Raw genomic sequence first — 17527 nt, forward strand, 5'->3', positions numbered from 1 at the left:
GCCAATCGCGGGCAGGCTGAGGCGGCGGGTGAGGCTCCGAGGCGGGGCCGGCAGGGGGCGCCTCAGGCGGGCTGGTTCTCCTCAGGCTGGGGACGTGGGGGCGGGCGCGGGGGCCTCCTCGTGAGCGACTCGTCGCTGTCCGCGGTCACTCTGACGGCGTCGCTGGCGCAAGCGTTGGCCGGGCCCGGGGTACGCGCGGCGTCGCGCACTGGCCTCCGGCTGAAGAAAGGCGGGCGCGGGCGGCCGGGCCCTTCCGCAGAGGGAGCGGGACGTCGCCGCCGGCGCGTCGCTGCCCGAACAGGCGGCGCATAGTGGCGCTGGGGGCCTGAGCGCCGCCTGGGACGCGCGCTCCGTTCCGCGGAGTTGGTAACATTTTTAGCAAAAAATACTTGGTAATGTTTATTTACTAATATTTATTTACCAATTTGTTTGGTAATAAAGGGAGTTGGTAACATTTTTAGCAAAAAATACTTGGTAATGTTTATTTACCAATATTTATTTACCAATTTGTTTGGTAATAAAGGGAGTTGGTAACATTTTTAGCAAAAAATACTTGGTAATGTTTATTTACCAATATTTATTTACCAATTTGTTTGGTAATAAAGGGAGTTGGTAACATTTTTAGCAAAAAATACTTGGTAATGTTTATTTACCAATATTTATTTACCAATTTGTTTGGTAATAAAGGGAGTTGGTAACATTTTTAGCAAAAAATACTTGGTAATGTTTATTTACCAATATTTATTTACCAATTTGTTTGGTAATAAAGGGAGTTGGTAACATTTTTAGCAAAAAATACTTGGTAATGTTTATTTACCAATATTTATTTACCAATTTGTTTGGTAATAAAGGGAGTTGGTAATATTTTTAGCAAAAAATACTTGGTAATGTTTATTTACCAATATTTATTTACCAATTTGTTTGGTAATAAAGGGAGTTGGTAATATTTTTAGCAAAAAATACTTGGTAATATTTATTTACCAATTTGTTTGGTAATAAAGGGAGTTGGTAACATTTTTAGCAAAAAATACTTGGTAATATTTATTTACCAATATTTATTTACCAATTTGTTTGGCAATAAAGGGAGTTGGTAATATTTTTAGCAAAAAATACTTGGTAATGTTTATTTACCAATATTTATTTACCAATTTGTTTGGTAATAAAGGGAGTTGGTAATATTTTTAGCAAAAAATACTTGGTAATATTTATTTACCAATTTGTTTGGTAATAAAGGGAGTTGGTAACATTTTTAGCAAAAAATACTTGGTAATATTTATTTACCAATATTTATTTACCAATTTGTTTGGTAATAAAGGGAGTTGGTAACATTTTTAGCAAAAAATACTTGGTAATATTTATTTACCAATATTTATTTACCAATTTGTTTGGTAATAAAGGGAGTTGGTAATATTTTTAGCAAAAAATACTTGGTAATATTTATTTACCAATATTTATTTACCAATTTGTTTGGTAATAAAGGGAGTTGGTAACATTTTTAGCAAAAAATACTTGGTAATATTTATTTACCAATTTGTTTGGTAATAAAGGGAGTTGGTAACATTTTTAGCAAAAAATACTTGGTAATATTTATTTACCAATATTTATTTACCAATTTTTTTGGTAATAAAGGGAGTTGGTAATATTTTTAGCAAAAAACATTTGGTAATATTTATTTACCAATATTTATTTACCAATTTGTTTGGTAGTAAAGGGAGTTGGTAATATTTTTAGCAAAAATAAACATGCAAGTGGAAGTTCGTTTCCTTGTACAGAGAGAGAGAGAAACTCCTTAGTTACCGGATTTTTGCTGTTAATAGCCGTTATATCGTGGTATTAATGGCATAAATGTTGACCAGGATACTAGTTTTATTCAGTGTACTTTTTTAGGGAAAGAAATATTGATGAGAAAGGGCATTGCCTTTTTTAGGAGGAGAGAGAAAGTTCTCAATTAATGAATTGTTGCTCTTATCAGGCATTATGTAATGGTGTTAACGGCATAAATGTTGACAGGGACGCACGTTCTATGCAATATAGTCGGTAAGATTTTTTAACAAAATGAATATCGATGTGGAAGGCTTCCTTTTACGGAGCGAGAGAAACTTCTCAATTAATGAATTATTTCTACTAGTGATTAAATTATAGTAATGGCATAAATACAAGTTCTATTCAGTATTGTTACTAAGATTGTTGTTGTCGTTCAGTCGTGTCCGACTCTTCGTGACCCGATGGACCATAGCACGCCAGGCCTTCCTGTCCTGCACTCTCTCCCGGAGTGTGCTCAAGTCCATATTCATTGCATCGGTTATGCTATCTAGAGTTACTAAGATATTTTAATAAAATTAATATTGGTGAGGAGGGTAGTTTCCTTTTCAGAGAGAGAGGTTTCCCAATTAACGAATTATTGCTGTTAATAGTAATTATATGTGGTAAAAGTCCAAACTGGGCTTGGAGGTCTGTGGCCAGCTGCCCTCCAATTAAGCTCTGGACAAACTGGTAAGATTCAACTCGAGTTTATTCGTGTACAGTGAAGGCAGCTCTGTGTCATAGAATCATAGAATAGTAGGGTTGGAAGGGGCCCACAAGGCCATAGAGTCCAACCCCCTGCTCAATGCAGGAATCCAAGTCAGAGCATCCCTGACAAATGGCTGTCCAGCCTCGTCTTGAAGGCCTCCAGTGTGGGAGAGCCCACCACCTCCCCAGGTAATTGGTTCCATTGTAGTATTGCTCTTACAGTCAGGAAGTTTTTCCTGATGTTCAGCCGGAATCTGGCTTCCTGTAACTTGAGCCCATTCTTCCGTGTCCTGCACTCTGGGATGATCGAGAAGAGATCCTGGCCTTCTCTGTGACAACCTTTCAAGTACTTGAAGAGTGCTATCCTATCTCCCCTCAGTCTTCTCTTCTCAAGGCTAAACATGCCCAGTTCTTTCAGTCTCTCTTCATAGGGCTTTGTTTCCAGTCCCCTGATCATCTTTGTTGCCCTCCTCTGAACCCTCTCCAGTTTGTCCGCATCCTTCTTAAAGTGTGGTGCCCAGAACTGGACACAGTACTCCAGATGAGGCCTAACCAGTGCTGAGTAGAGGGGAACTAGTACTTCCCGGGATTTGGAAGCGATGCTTCTATGAATGCAGCCCAAAATAGCATTTGCCTTTTTTGCAGCCACATCACATTGTTGGCTCATATTCAGCTTGTGATCGACAACAATTCCAAGATCCTTCTTGCTTGTAGTGTGGTTGAGCCACGTATCCCCCATCTTGTAACTGTGCATTTGGTTTCTTTTTCCTAGGTGCAGAACGTGGCATTTATCCCTATTAAATGTCATTCTGTTGTTTTCTGCCCAGCACTCCAGTCTATCCAGATCACTTTGAATTTTGTTTCTGACTTCCAAAGTATTAGCTATCCCGCCCAATTTTGTGTCATCTGCAAATTTGATCAGCATTCCCTGCGTCTCCTCCTCCAAGTCATTCATAAAAATGTTGAAGAGCACTGGGCCCAGGACTGAGCCCTGTGGTACCCCACTCGTTACCTCTCCCCAGTTTGAGAAGTTCCCATTGAGAAGCACTCTTTGAGTCCGATTCTGTAGCCAACTGCGGATCCACCGGATCGTTGTTTCATCTAGCCCACTTTGAGCTAGTTTGCTCATCAGGATATCATGGGGCACTTTGTCGAAAGCTTTGCTGAAGTGGAGGTATATGATGTCTACAGCATTCCCATGGCCTACAAGGGAGGTGACTTGATCCAAAAATGAGTTCAGATTTGTCTGGCAGGACTTGTTTTTGACAAATCCATGTTGGCTTCGAGTAATCACGGCATTGTTGTCAAGGTGCTTCCAGATGGATTGCTTGATCATCTGCTCCAGAATTTCCCCAGGGATTGATGTCAGCCTGACTGGTCTGTAGTTCCCAGGTTCCTCCTTTTTACCCTTTTTGAAGATAGGGACAACATTAGCCCTCCTCTGTCAACCCAGAGGCAGCCCAGGTCAACACTCACCAGTTACATTTATCATCATAATGTGGCTAAATAAGTGACATCAGCCGAGAGATGTTTCTCAATTAACGAATTATTGCTGTTAATAGTAATTATATAATATTAAATATTAATGACATAAACGTCAACAGAGATACAAGGTCTATTCAGTGTTATTTTTTCGGAAAACAAATACAAGGAGGATGGTTTCCTTGGGAGAAAGAAAAACTTTGCAATTAACAAATTATTGTTAATTGTGATTTTATAATAATGGCACAAATGTTAACCATACAAGTTCTATTTGGTATGATTAGTACATAATTTTAGTAAAACATGGATGAAGAAGGTCATTTCAGAAAGTGAGAAACTTCTCAATTAACAAATAGCTAATTGTAATTATATAGAAGTATTAATGGCACAAATGTTAACGATATACATTCCATTTGGGTTAGTTAGACATACTTTTAGTAAAACAATATTGATGACTAAGGTTGTTTCCTTTTCAGAAAAAACAGTTACTTCCCAATTAATGAATTCGTATTATTGTTAATAGGAATTATTATAATGTTACAATGTATTTCAGATAGCGGTGGGGCTAAAGGAAAAGTAACTAAAGGCGCAATCTATTGAGATAAACAGTCACCTCTGACTTCCTCTGAAGTCAGAGGCAACTGCCTGTCCAGCGCAGGGCAGATGAAGCATGGGGGTGGGGATTCCTTCCGTGGTCTGGCTGCCCTGCAGTTTTCTTTAGATGCCTGATTTGGGGCATCTAAGCGTGGTTTCGGGGAGGGGGCAGGAATGGGGCTGGAGCCCGGATAGGAAGCTGTCTAGAACAGCTTCCGCAGTCTCTTCCCCACCCCCGGGAACGCCCCCTTTTTGCCTTGTCTGTGTTATGAGCACGGATGGGCAGCTGCAGTGGTTCTCTCTGCCTGGGGGGGGGGGGGGTGTTTCCTGGCTACGAGCTCAGAAACCGAGAAATCCTATCTCCTGCAGACGCTGTCTAGGGGCCATAGAATTGCTTCCTACGCTAATCTTCGTATTACTTTATATATCATTTTAGAGCATATAAAGTGTTTCACAAATGGTATCTTGTACTCTTTTCAACAACCCAGTAAGGCAGGGCAGTATTGTGGTTAACGGGGACTGAGGGAGCAGTGAATTTGTGACTGAAGCAAAATTCAAACTGGGCATCTTAAATTTTAAACTTGGTGGCTATATGGTCAATTGAAGATTTTCCTGACTATTCGGTGGGGTACATTTTCCATGAAAATGTTTAACTGCTTGACCGGCTGAAGGTTGTAGCCCTGGTTTTTAGAATATAAAACTTAACTTCAGTATAGGTTTGGTGGGAAGCTGTTGGTAGGGATGGAAGAAGAGATCTATGGTGAAGAAAAATGCGTGAGCACTATCCTCTGATTTACTTTATTTTATTGCTTTTCTTATCCTCTCAGGCCACCATGGTGAAGGAGACAGGCTATTACGACACCCTGGGGGTGAAGCCCAGCGCCACCTCAGACGAAATCAAACGTGCCTACCGCAAGTTGGCCCTGAAGTTTCATCCTGACAAGAACCCCAGCGAGGGCGAGCGGGTATGGCCTGAGATTGGGGTGGGTGGGGCTGGGTTCTAGGGAGACAGGTGCATGTGAGTAGGGCAGTGTTGGCCAAAGTGAGACCTGCAAAGAGTCACAATTGACCAGTTTTGCATGCCACCTATTTTATCAAGTGCTTTTGGAAATTGAGCAATATACTATCCCCAAATGCATGTGCTATTCCTCTTATTTATGAATTTTAAAGCATAGGTCACAATCACGTATATAACACAGACAAACCAGTCCAGGTGAGAATCAGGCACTTAAGGGATACGCTTGCAGATTAACATACGTAATCAGCTTACATTGTGTGTCTCGCTGTTTAGATGCCAAGGCCAGCCTCCAACACTTCTGTGACTGGGGAGGAGAATCCAGATTACAGCCCTCCCTTGGACTAATTAACATGGGGCACCATCTAACAGGAAGATCTGCTGCTACTGTGTACTTCAGGGGAGGGCAACTGGTGACCCTGCAGTGAGGGGTTGGCCTACAACTCCCCTCTCCATTGGCTATGCTGGCTAGAGCTGATGGGAGTTGTAGGCCAAAACATCTGAAGGGCCACAACAGCCCCACCCCTAGCATATGTCCACAGCTTCTCTCCATTTCAGCGGAGATTGCACAGGAAAACTTTCTGATTGTTTGGGCCCTGTGAGTCAGATCTGCCTTGTCTCTGAACTGTATTTTATAGCATGCAAAATCTGCCGTCTCACCTTACCTTAATGGAAGATCGATCCCCTTCTGAATAAGTCTACTTGAAATCAGTTAGTATTTTTCAAAGTACAAGTGGTGATGTCGTCATGACATGGCTAAAAAAGTAGTGTTGTGACAACTGAGTTCAGTTATTTTCCAGTAGAGACAAATATGTGTAAGAGGGAGAAACATATGGAATAAGAGCTATTCTTCCCGTATGGTTCTTTCTCATGGAACTTTCAAAGAACAGCATTTGGTAGAGCAGTAGCAGCCGGAACATCTCAGACCTGGGGCATGAACATTTTATGTCATTGTCCCTCCAACAGTCTCCATCAGTCACCACTGATGGTTATTTTAAAAAATACGTTATTATTTTAGAAAATAATGCTACTGTTTACGATATATTAATGTTGCTTGTTAGCCACCTTGGAAGCCTGCATAAATATTAAATTTAATTAATAGGTATCAGACATGAGTAGTAGAATATCCAGTTGGTTTAGAAGGGAGTATGATTTCATAAACTTTGATATTCAGGCCTCTCCTGCTTTAAGAAATCCATGAGGATAACCCCAAAGGGGTTAGTGAAAAAGCAGTAAAAAGATTTTGAGATGGCAAATATGGATGGCACAGTGTCAAGCTTCACCAAAATGGAATCTGTATAAAAACTTAAATTCTGAATTTAGAGTTTTGCGTGAGTTTGGCTTTTCTTTTTCATGCTTTAGGAAGTGAGCCTTCTGTTAGAAATGCTGAAACCTGGAGCAAGGTCACAAAACACAAGTTTTATTTTAGAAAATAATTTTTCTAAACAATGTGCACACAGGTCAGCATTTCCAACATTTGTTTATAACTGAATGAAAAGCTTTCAATTTCAAGTGCATAAAACCTATCAAATCCTGTATGTGTGCATATTTTCATTTCAGCACTGGTTAGGAATGGTTTTTTCTCTAAAAACCACACAGAATTTGTAGAGTAGCCAGGAACATTCCATCCCTGGTGTTTTAGAGAATGATTTTGTGCTTTGCTTTGGCCCCACAAATTACACAGGCAGAAAGGTTTTATTTGAATCAGTTAGTAGTTTTGATACAGTGCTTCAAAACAGAAAAGGTGGACTTGACATGCCCAGATCCGATTGTTGCTTGTTTGGATCAGTGAGCAAAGGTAACAGGCAAGTTTGTGGTATAGTTAAATAGCCGCATCTACAGTGGTAGCTTTGGATTCACTTATCAAGCTTGTCAAACATTGATTGCACATAGTTTTGATTCTGAATTCCCTGCTCCACTTCACCCAGTGGTATGCCATACTTTTGAGTCCTTTTTAATCCTCAGTTACTATGATGCCTCTATTGTGTCCAGTACAGCATTATATAATGCAAATCATCTAATTAGCATTGCTTTTTCAAAATTAGTGATTCCCAAAAGTTTAGTGTTGCCCTTTGAAAGGCTAATTTTCTCCATGCCATACGCACACTGCCGTCCTGCAAATATTACTGAAGGAGATTGAGGAGCTTCCACATTAGGAATATGAGGTTATTGTATATGAGTTCCTCCGCATTTCATTTCCGTGACCCAGATTGTACAGATCCAAAATAAACTTCAATTTGCATTTATTCACTATGAGGAAAGGTGTCAGAATTAACAGAATGTCCTATGATGCCCATACATAAGTTAATCATCAGTTGGAAATAGGTTGGCCCAAAGGTTCAGAGAGAAGGCTGTGCAAACAGGATGTTTGAAAGGAGTACATGCCTGTACAGACAAGAATGATAACAAATACACAGAATGGGGCTTGAGAGTAGAACTAAGCCTAGAAAAGGCAATGTGCACATAGGTCAGCTTTGGGATTGGAAAGGTAAATGGCAGTTTTTAGGGCTGCAGCCAGTTCTTTGGATTTCCACATGCACCTTACCTAGTCAGTTGATTTTATAGCCCACATTATCCACAATTCTCAATATTAAATGTAACAAGATTGGCCCAAGTAGTGCTCCGTGGGTTGTGTTTTGAATTTTTTCCATCTGATGCATATTGGGTTGATTGCACTGTTTCTTAGTGCAGCACAGCATATATCTTTGAAGTTATATTTGAAGGTTAGTTGTTTGCTTAATTGACATGAGTCAGATATTGTCCCTAGCCTATGTGTTGTTGTTTTGAAGTTCTTTAGTAGTGTTGCACATCCAACTGTAAAAGCATAACACTAGATAAGACATAAATGGTTGAGCAACATGATGTGGGTAGTAGAAAATGTAGGCGAACTGGCCAGTTCTACCAGGTCTGCTTAGGACTTGGATACTAAAGTTTATGGGCTATAGAAGCAGTGGAAGTTTCAAATGGAACATAATTAAACATGAACAGCACAAGGTTCTCCAATCACATGGGGGGGGGGGGGTAAGCAGGATTGTAGTATTTTGCCTTCTGGTTCTGTGGAAAACTGCTCTAAAAGTGTGAGAACTCTGCTTGCCTGTAGTTACATTAGTGTTCAGCTACGCTAAAGATTGAGTAGGAGAGAAAACGCTGATTCCTTGTGCTCACAGTGCCTCTACCACAGTTATAAAGTTCAGTTTCTGGGTTTTATCACACTCTAGTATGAATGACCAAGAAAGATAACCCTGTGGGAATTTATAAAACAAGGCAAATGAGCTGTGATGTGTGACCTTGTTGGGAGTAGAGGAAAACCTTGCCCCTGACATTCAAATCGCCAGATACAAGGTTCTCCTCCCCCCCCCCCCCCGGTAGTTTCTCCTATGTAAGCAAATGGCTGCTCTTGTGGGAGGAAATAAAGCGCTGCACTTGAATACTGTTGCAGTGTGGTGCTGAACCTGCCCATATTCCTTGGTGTTTAGTGGCTTGGCTTCCAGCAGTAGGCACCATGTGGGGGAGCGCAGTGTGTGTCTGTAGGGTATACACACAAACACTGCGCACCCCTAAATTTCCTTGCAGTATAGATGACCTCCCTTGCCAATCATGTCTGATATTTTGTTAGTTCCTGGGTTCCATCTCCTTAATTGCCACCAGAAGCAGTATCCTGGAAGGGTAATATGCATGCAGGAATAAGCTGGGTCCTGTGTGGTTCCTGTTAAGTTCTGAGACGCAGAGCATGCTGAAGTTGGCAAGAACTATTAGGGGAAAGAACAGAACCTGTTCTCACATTTCATAGAAATTGAGACCACAAAGAGCTACTTAAATTGTCACACACAATGTCGAGCGCGAACGAACCTTTATTTTCCTCCCATACAAGGGAATGGAAAAAGTAGAATGTTGTATTTGGGGGTGCAGTTATGATAGGGGCAAACATGTTCCCTGTTGGTTGAGCTCCATGAAAAGGGCCCTTACTTGGTTGCATTGTGTCGCTCAACCCACCTGTGTATCTTTGCAATGTATGGACATGTGCATTTTCCTCAGTTAAAAACATTCGTTTATTCTGTATAAAGTAAACAGTGCTCATCATGGTGGTGGATATGTTGCTAGTAACTTATAATTTCCTTTACAGCATTCATTTTGGCTCGCTCTTGGCGTTAACCCCTGCAAAAAAGATTAAAAACTCAGGTTCTACTGTGTGAAGAATGCTGTTTATGCTGTGTATTAGTGATGTAGTCAAGTCTCTTAACTGATGTTCAGAAGTTTTCTTAACTGCTAGCCAGTTATTCAGAGGGTCTCTTTCTCTTCTTAGTTTAAGCTCATATCCCAGGCTTATGAAGTTCTGTCAGACCCAAAGAAAAGGGACCTCTATGACCAGGGTGGGGAACAAGCTATTAAAGAAGGAGGCTTAAGTGGCGGCAATTTCTCTTCACCCATGGACATCTTTGACATGTTCTTTGGTGGTGGAGGCCGAATGAATAGAGAGAGAAGAGGTACGCATGTGTCTTTTTTTTTTTTTAAGTTGCATCAGTTACATTCTAGTGTTGGAGTCAAAAATGTGGAGTGGTATAGTATTGTGTCCAAGCATAAAATATATAGTTGCCTATGGCAGCTGCAATTTAAGATTTCAGTCAAGTGTGGATGGAACCTGACTCTGTCTCAACATGGTACTTACTATTATTAGTGAGTGAGCGGCCTTTTTCTTGGCCTTCTTTTATGTTCCGTTGCATGCCTTGGTTCCATTGTGAGATTAATATGGCAACAGTGTCGCGAAGCATAGTATTACTGCAGTAGTTACACTGGTGCCCTTCTGAAGCACTGTTACTCAAGACTATCTTGGGTAGTGCTTGGATTCAGGTGACAGAAAAAAATAAACATAAAAATAGCCAAGCCAAATACCAGAAGTTCACAGTATTTATTTATTTGAGCATGTATATCCTGCCCTTCTGGTACAAAAGCTCCACTGAAGGCGCCTGATAACATTTAAAAACTAAAACTCTATTAAAAAAAAACCACGCTATATAAAACAATCACTACCTTGGTTTCATTCCCATACAAAACCTTATTTTTGAGGGCTATTGGGTTCCTTTGGATGTGTTTTTATTTTTTTGGAGGGGGTGTGTTTTGCTATTAGAATTGTGTTGGAAATATAAACACTGTAAATATGAACACAGTGTGTTTTAAAAGTAGTAGGGCTAGTTTTGGGGATGCTTCTTATTTCTGTACTACACAGTGTGTTGTGGCTGACCATGTGAATTGGTACAGAATAAATACTAATTTCATTCTAGTCCATAGCTTAGCCTTAGGCTAGTAAATCCTATTCATGCATTAATTGGTTTATGCATGAAGGGGACTATAATCGAGTCTCAAAAATAGTCTCACCACAGTAAGGATGATGCTGCAAGCATGATGAGCAAGAGTTTGTCTTCCAGTTTTAGTGCTGCAGGGATAGCTAAGGATTGTTTGGACAGGTGTTTGGCATTCCCCATCACCTTCATAGGTGGGAGGAAGTTGGTATTGTTTGGCAGCTGTGTGGCCAAGGTGGCCAGAGTATCTTGGCCACACGGGACCAAACAGAGCCCCCCACCTCCCTGGGTCAGCCTTTCCTGCTCTAGAGCAGGACACCACTGCCTGAAGGCACTTGCTAAGTCTTTCAGCTGTGGGCCTCAAGAGCACAGGCTCCTTCCTCAGCCTTTTCCGAGGAAAAAGCAGGGTGGGGGATTCATGACTACAGCTTTTGGCTTAGTCCTTCAAAACTTGTAGATCCCTGGCTATAATCATTGGGAAAACTGGGCGATAACCATATTTTAATTAACATTTTGCTTTGGTTGCAGTCCTGCTTGATTTTCAAGAAAATGACCCTTGAGTAGAGCACATGGTTTACATGCCAAAGCTCCCAGGTTTGATCTCCAGGTAGGATAGGAAAAACTCGTGCCTGAAACCCGGAGAGCTGCTGCCGGTCAGTGTTGACAGTACTGGGCTAGATGGACCAAATGGTCTGACTCAGTCTACATCTACTTCCTATGTTCCTAACTGCAGTAGCATGCCTCTTTGCCTAGAAAAAGGCTACATGATAAAATGAAATAAGGGAGATGTTGTACAGTTTTGTCTGGGTATGGTATTGATGTGCAGAAGGATAAAACTGCCAAAGCTGGATTGGTAGCTCACTTTAGGAACTTCTGGAAAACTAGGTGTATTAGAAAAACAAAACAGTCGTGTTCCAGAAGCAGTTTTCTCTTAGAAACAGTCACATACTACTCTAGGGTGGAGTGTGGCTTGTTTATTTTGAAAGGAGGTAGGCTGAAAAACTTAAGAGTGCACCTTGGAAACTGAGGTCTTGTATTAAGCATCTGAACTCCTCTTTTATTAAGGTAAGAATGTTGTCCATCAGCTGAGTATATCCCTTGAAGACTTGTACAACGGAGCTACAAGGAAGCTAGCACTTCAGAAAAATGTGATTTGCGACAAGTGCAAAGGTAACGACTCTGATTATATACCCGGCAGGACTTGAATGTAGAAATTGGACTGTGGGCCACTCCTGTCACTTCTGGTGAAAATACGGAACATTTCATGCAATGATATTTTAAGGCACCAGCTGTCTTTAATACATTAAAGTCAAGCAGATTAATTTTGTGGATATGAGTCATCAGGAAGTACTTAGACTGCTCACTGACCCATTCTTAAAATGAACCTCAGGAACATGTCACAACTCTATATTATGTCATGTTCCATCTTCACTCCATCTGTGTTACTGTAAACTACCCTGTGTACCCCTCTTCTGGTTAAAGATACCTTTCTCTTTTCAGAGAGCTTTGCATACAAATTTAGGCTAATAACCAGGTTTTGTCATTACAAAAATGATTAGTATAAAGAAAATGAATCCTTGGTAAAAGTAGGCCGTTCTTAATAATGTGTACCCCTCAAGTCTGTGACATGGATCAACAGTGGTTTGATATATTTATACCATAGATTCATCTGATGGGGGGGATTCCCACTAATCTACTTCTCAGACTAGTTGCTTAAATATTTTGCAGTTGTACTAAAGGCCAGGTGGAAGTAAACAGATGACTGGTCAAAATTCAGAGTAAATGAGCTAGAACCTGATAGGCCAGCCTAGGAGTGTTTAATCAAAGAGTTTCCTTGCTCTTTCCCAAACACTGCCTGATTATGCTTAGACCTGTTCATAACTGTGAATAAATTAGAATAACAGCTCTGCAGATCCAAGCAAGCACAAACATAGATACATACAGAAAAATTTGGCATTTGTTTGATGGATAAGGTGTAGTCAGAGTGCTGTTCACATGGTGTAGTCTGATGTGAGAGCATACATTGACATTGAGATTAGTAATCGGAGTTTTGTGAGCTACTGTCTGCCATCAGCAGACATCATGAATTCATATGTGTATGTATATGTGTTTCCTCCCAAGGCTACGGAGGAAAGAAAGGTGCTGTAGAAAAGTGCCCTGTGTGCAAGGGACGAGGAGTGCAAGTGCTCGTTCAACAGATTGGGCCTGGTATGGTGCAGCAAATTCAAACAGTTTGTCCAGACTGTAAAGGCCAAGGCGAACGGATAAATCCCAAAGACAGGTGTACCACCTGCAGTGGCAATAAAGTGGTTAGAGAGAAAAAGATCATAGAAATTCACATTGACAAAGGTAAGAATCCCAACCAGCTAACTTACCCAATTAGCAGACCATGGGGGAATCTTCCTTTCTCCCCAGGTGATGTGGCAATGAAGCCCTACCAGGAACAAGACACTAAGGAGTCTCAGTGATACTCCAAGACTGGGAGTTCCGTTTTTTCACATAACTACATAGTAAAAGCCAGTTTGAGAGACCATGGAAATAGAATCATTTTTATTTTGCTGTTGGTCCATAGGAAACGCAGAGCAGCTTTAAAATAAAAACACAAAACAGCTTTGTAATGCTTCCAGAATTGTCCAAATCTGAATTTCAATTCCACACAGGAATTGCATGTGCATTCCTGAGTATTGGTAGAATACAGCACAGAAACAATTTTGATTTGATCATACGTAAGATTGCATCATTGGTCTTTGTTGTAGTATTTTATCAATACATATGGTGTGCCCATTTTTAAGGGGAAAGGACACAGTGAACTGAAAAAATCCTGGAAGCTGTGGTAAATTGCACTCTCTGCACATAATTAAAATATGAAAAAGTGGTGGATTCTTGATGCATCTGTAATGCTTTGGAATCAACACCAGATAACTTGGAACTCCAAAATCTGGGGAGAAATTTGGCTGAGGAGGGTTTTGGAAGCCTCACCACTAATAATCCTAGGCTAGAAGTTACAGGATGTCTTTTGATCAGTTTGTCACCTGTAAAATAAGAGTATTAATTGGTTGCCTTTGACCAGGGTTTTGTGTGGCTCTGCTGGCCACTTCAAGAGCTTTGTGTTAGAATCTCTGATCTGTAGGAACTCAGATGTAGGTTTGTATATAGAGTTCATGGGGTGCAATAGAGGTTACAGGATATATTTTGACAAATCCTCTAAAAGTGTCTGATCTATTTAGTACTGTAACTTACTGTCTTCATAGGCATGAAAGATGGTCAGAAATTAGTGTTTCATGGAGAAGGTGACCAAGAACCTGACTTAGAGCCTGGAGATGTCATCATTGTGCTAGATCAGAAAGACCACCAAGTGTTTCAGAGAAGAGGCAATGACTTAATTATGAAAATGAAAATTCAGCTGACAGAAGCGTTGTGTGGATTCAAAAAGACCATTAATACACTGGATGACAGAGTCCTTGTTATAACTTCCAAAGCAGGTAGGTTCGGCAGTCTTTGCAGTCATAGAGGTAGGGAAAATGTAATGAATATGGTGGGAAGATGGAAAGGCATGGATTAGTTTTCTAACTCTGAAACATTAAAGCAGCTCCAAGCTAACTTCTCTGAGGTAAGTTTCAGGAAATGTTCATGCCTGATTTTGACTAGCAAAATATAGATTCCACCATCTGTTTTGACTTAGATGGAGATACCAAAAGTCAGGAAGCTCTTTTGTGTTGGTAACTAGTTAAAGAACAGGAAGTGGAGAACAGGAATAAATGGACAGTTCTTACATGATAGAGGTTTATAAAATTATGCATAGTGTTGAGAAAGTGGATAGAGAGAAGTTTTTCTTCCCTCATGATATTAGAATCTGGGGTCATCCAGGAAGTTGATTTAGGGAAGACAAAAGAAAGTACTTCACACAGCATAGTTAAACTATGGAATTTGCTACCACAAGATGTAGTGATGGTCACCAACTTTGATGGGTTTAAAAAGGGATATACGTTCATGGAGGATAAGGCTATCAATGGCTACTCTACTACTATATGCTGCCTATGGGATCAGATTCCGCATGCCTACGTATACCAGTTGCTGGAGTACATGGGCAGGAGGCTGCTATTGCACTCGCGTCCTCCTCGTGGGTTTCCCATGGGCAGCTGGTTGGCCACTGCATGAACAATGCTGGACTAGATAGACCCTTGGTCTGATCCAGCGTGACTCTTCTTACGTTGTGAGCTTCCTAGCGGCATCTGGTTGGCCATTCTGGAAACAGGACGCTGGACTGAATAGGCCTCTGGTTTGATCCAGCAGGGCTCTTATGTTAAGCTGTAATGAAGGTCTCTCCAAGGAAGTAAGATTTGGGGGGAAAGCCGCCTCTTATGGTTACTTAATTTAAGTGTACATAATGATTCTTCCAACAGGTGAAGTGATAAAGCATGGAGATGTCAAATGCATCTTAAATGAAGGAATGCCAATTTACAAATCTCCATTGGAAAAAGGTTCCTTAATCATACAATTCTTGGTAAGTAAGCCAGTTGCTTTTAAAAGGGATACTTCAGACAGAATGTTTGCTAGTGTAGTGAACGGTGGCTTGTTTCTAGCTATCTGTAAACTGCATGAACTGTATTTCTAACTGAGCAGGGCTTGCAGAACCATCAGAATGGGCTTTGCCATCTAACAACCACACAAGCAGACACAAGGCAAAGCATGCTAAATCCTCATCGCACGCACACACACCAGTCACAGAGTGATCAGCAACAAAGGTCTTCACATTGGGTACCTCAGTTGCTCAGTTTTATTTATTTATTTCATTTCTATACCACCCAATAGCCAAAGCTCTCTGGGTGGTTCACAAAAATTAACTAACTTAACAGTTATTTTCTTGTGTCCTTGTTTATGCTTGGGAAGGGGAGTAGCTGAGGTGCATAATAATGGATGGGATCTGCCAGAGCCTCATGCTGTTCACAGCGGACAGGGGTACTGCTGTGTTTTGTGGTGGCACCCAAATTAAGGACTACTTCTGGCATCTTTGCCTGGTGCCTTCATTGATTAAAGTGCTGCGCAAAGTCCATCCTGTTCTCTCATGTTTATAATGGAATCTAAAATGCTTTTATCAGGGTTTTCACCTGCTGGCTCTGCATATAATCTGCTGTCTTAGTGTGTTTGAGGGAGGTGGTATTTATGTATCACTTTATATCAGGGATAGACAACCTGCCCTCCAATATGTTTTGGCCTACATCTCCATCAGCCATAGCCAGTAGTGAGGGATGATGGGAGTTGTAGGCTAAAATATCTGGAAGGCCACAAGTTGCCTGCCCCTTCTTTATATTGTAAGCCACCCTAATGAAAGGCAGACACCCTTTGCCTCTGTGTGAGCTTGGTAGAAAGTAGCTGAGGCACAAAAGTGTGTGTGAGCAAGCTGGCCCTTGATATTAGGTGCTGTGTTTGGCTCCTGGGCCTCTAGTTGCCGACCCCCACTGTAAACCCATGCTAAAGCTGAAAGAATAATTGTGAGAGGATAGATTCATGATGACCCACCAGCCTTTATTTTACAGTAAAAGGCATCTAGTAGATAAAATGTCTAGGTATTACTGTTCTAAATGCTGAGTGTGAGCTTTACTCAGAACTTGCTACTTAAGAATCTGCTTTTCTATCACAGGTTGCATTCCCAGACCACCACTGGCTTTCGAATGACAAGCTACCTCTCTTAGAAGCTCTGCTTCCTCCACGTGAAGAAGTAACGATTTCAGAAGACATGGATCAAGTTGATCTTGTTGAATTTGATCCGAGAGAGCGGCCTTATCATAATCACAGGGAAGCCTATGAAGAGGAAGAGGAAGGCCCTCGAACTGGCGTGCAGTGCCAGACATCTTGAACTGTGAGCTGTAATGGACGTGTAATATGACAGCTTCAAAAGCTTTTAAAAGCTGTTTCTCATACAGCACACCGAGTTGCTGTATTTTCATTTTTGTAACGACTTCATATTTAAGTATTTATGTAAAAATAGATCTGTGTAACTTAAGACTTGAGTGTGCTGCAGGTCAATTGAATTGGCACTTTCAGTTACTTTAAAGATACACAACTTTGAAGAAAGTACATTACTTTTCTAGTGTGCTACTTCCATTAAGCTGAAGTGGTACTGGTGTTTTATGTGATGTTCTCTGAACTTACACTGTAGCAGAGGTATTTCTTCAAATAAAATATAAGGACCATTCTGTGTGCTGTGATCCTTTGTCATAACAATGGGGTTTATGTTTTGTTGCTTTTTCATCCTAGAACAAAGTGAACTCAAAAGACATTGAACTGATCATCTTTGACCTCCAACAGGCCTCTAATGTTTTAAATAAACACCTTCGTATGGGCTCAAAAGGGCTAAGTAAAACACACACACCATTTTGGGGGAATTGAGAGAGAAAAACTTTGGCTAACATTAAAGCATCCCTACTTGTTTATGAAAAGCCAAAGGAAGAAGAGAAATGTAAACTGGCATTCTAGGGGTAAAGTGGGGTGATATTGACTATCTTGTAGAGAAGACTACACATGTTGCCCAGCTCTGCATATAGCAACCCTGCCTTTGCCCCTTCTCCTCCATTTTGGAATGAGGGGCAGTAAGTATGCAAGAGCATAGGGGAGAGAATTCATCCTG

The 17527-nt window shown here is 40.9% G+C and overlaps 1 protein-coding gene across 6 annotated transcripts; it reads left to right on the plus strand.

Annotated features, from left to right (window-relative positions):
* Positions 1 to 17093, plus strand: DNAJA4 (DnaJ heat shock protein family (Hsp40) member A4). 6 transcript variants are annotated; one of them, XM_084816759.1, is made up of 8 exons: positions 1 to 366; positions 5415 to 5552; positions 9906 to 10086; positions 11965 to 12069; positions 13021 to 13248; positions 14151 to 14381; positions 15303 to 15403; positions 16541 to 17093. In XM_084816759.1, exons 2-8 carry the CDS (start codon positions 5421 to 5423, stop codon positions 16754 to 16756), a joined length of 1194 nt encoding a protein of 397 aa, XP_084672885.1. In that variant the 5' UTR covers positions 1 to 366; positions 5415 to 5420; the 3' UTR covers positions 16757 to 17093. The 6 variants fall into 6 exon arrangements, with proteins under 6 accessions (XP_084672885.1, XP_084672887.1, XP_084672884.1 ...); XM_084816761.1 differs by having other exon boundaries at positions 1 to 189; XM_084816758.1 differs by having other exon boundaries at positions 1 to 28.
* Positions 17094 to 17527: the final 434 nt, after the last annotated feature.

The sequence above is a fragment of the Heloderma suspectum genome, chromosome 11, assembly GCF_057233095.1.
Source record: "Heloderma suspectum isolate Gila_16-S chromosome 11, 16-S_ref, whole genome shotgun sequence".
In the NCBI taxonomy this organism is placed as follows: domain Eukaryota; kingdom Metazoa; phylum Chordata; class Lepidosauria; order Squamata; family Helodermatidae; genus Heloderma; species Heloderma suspectum.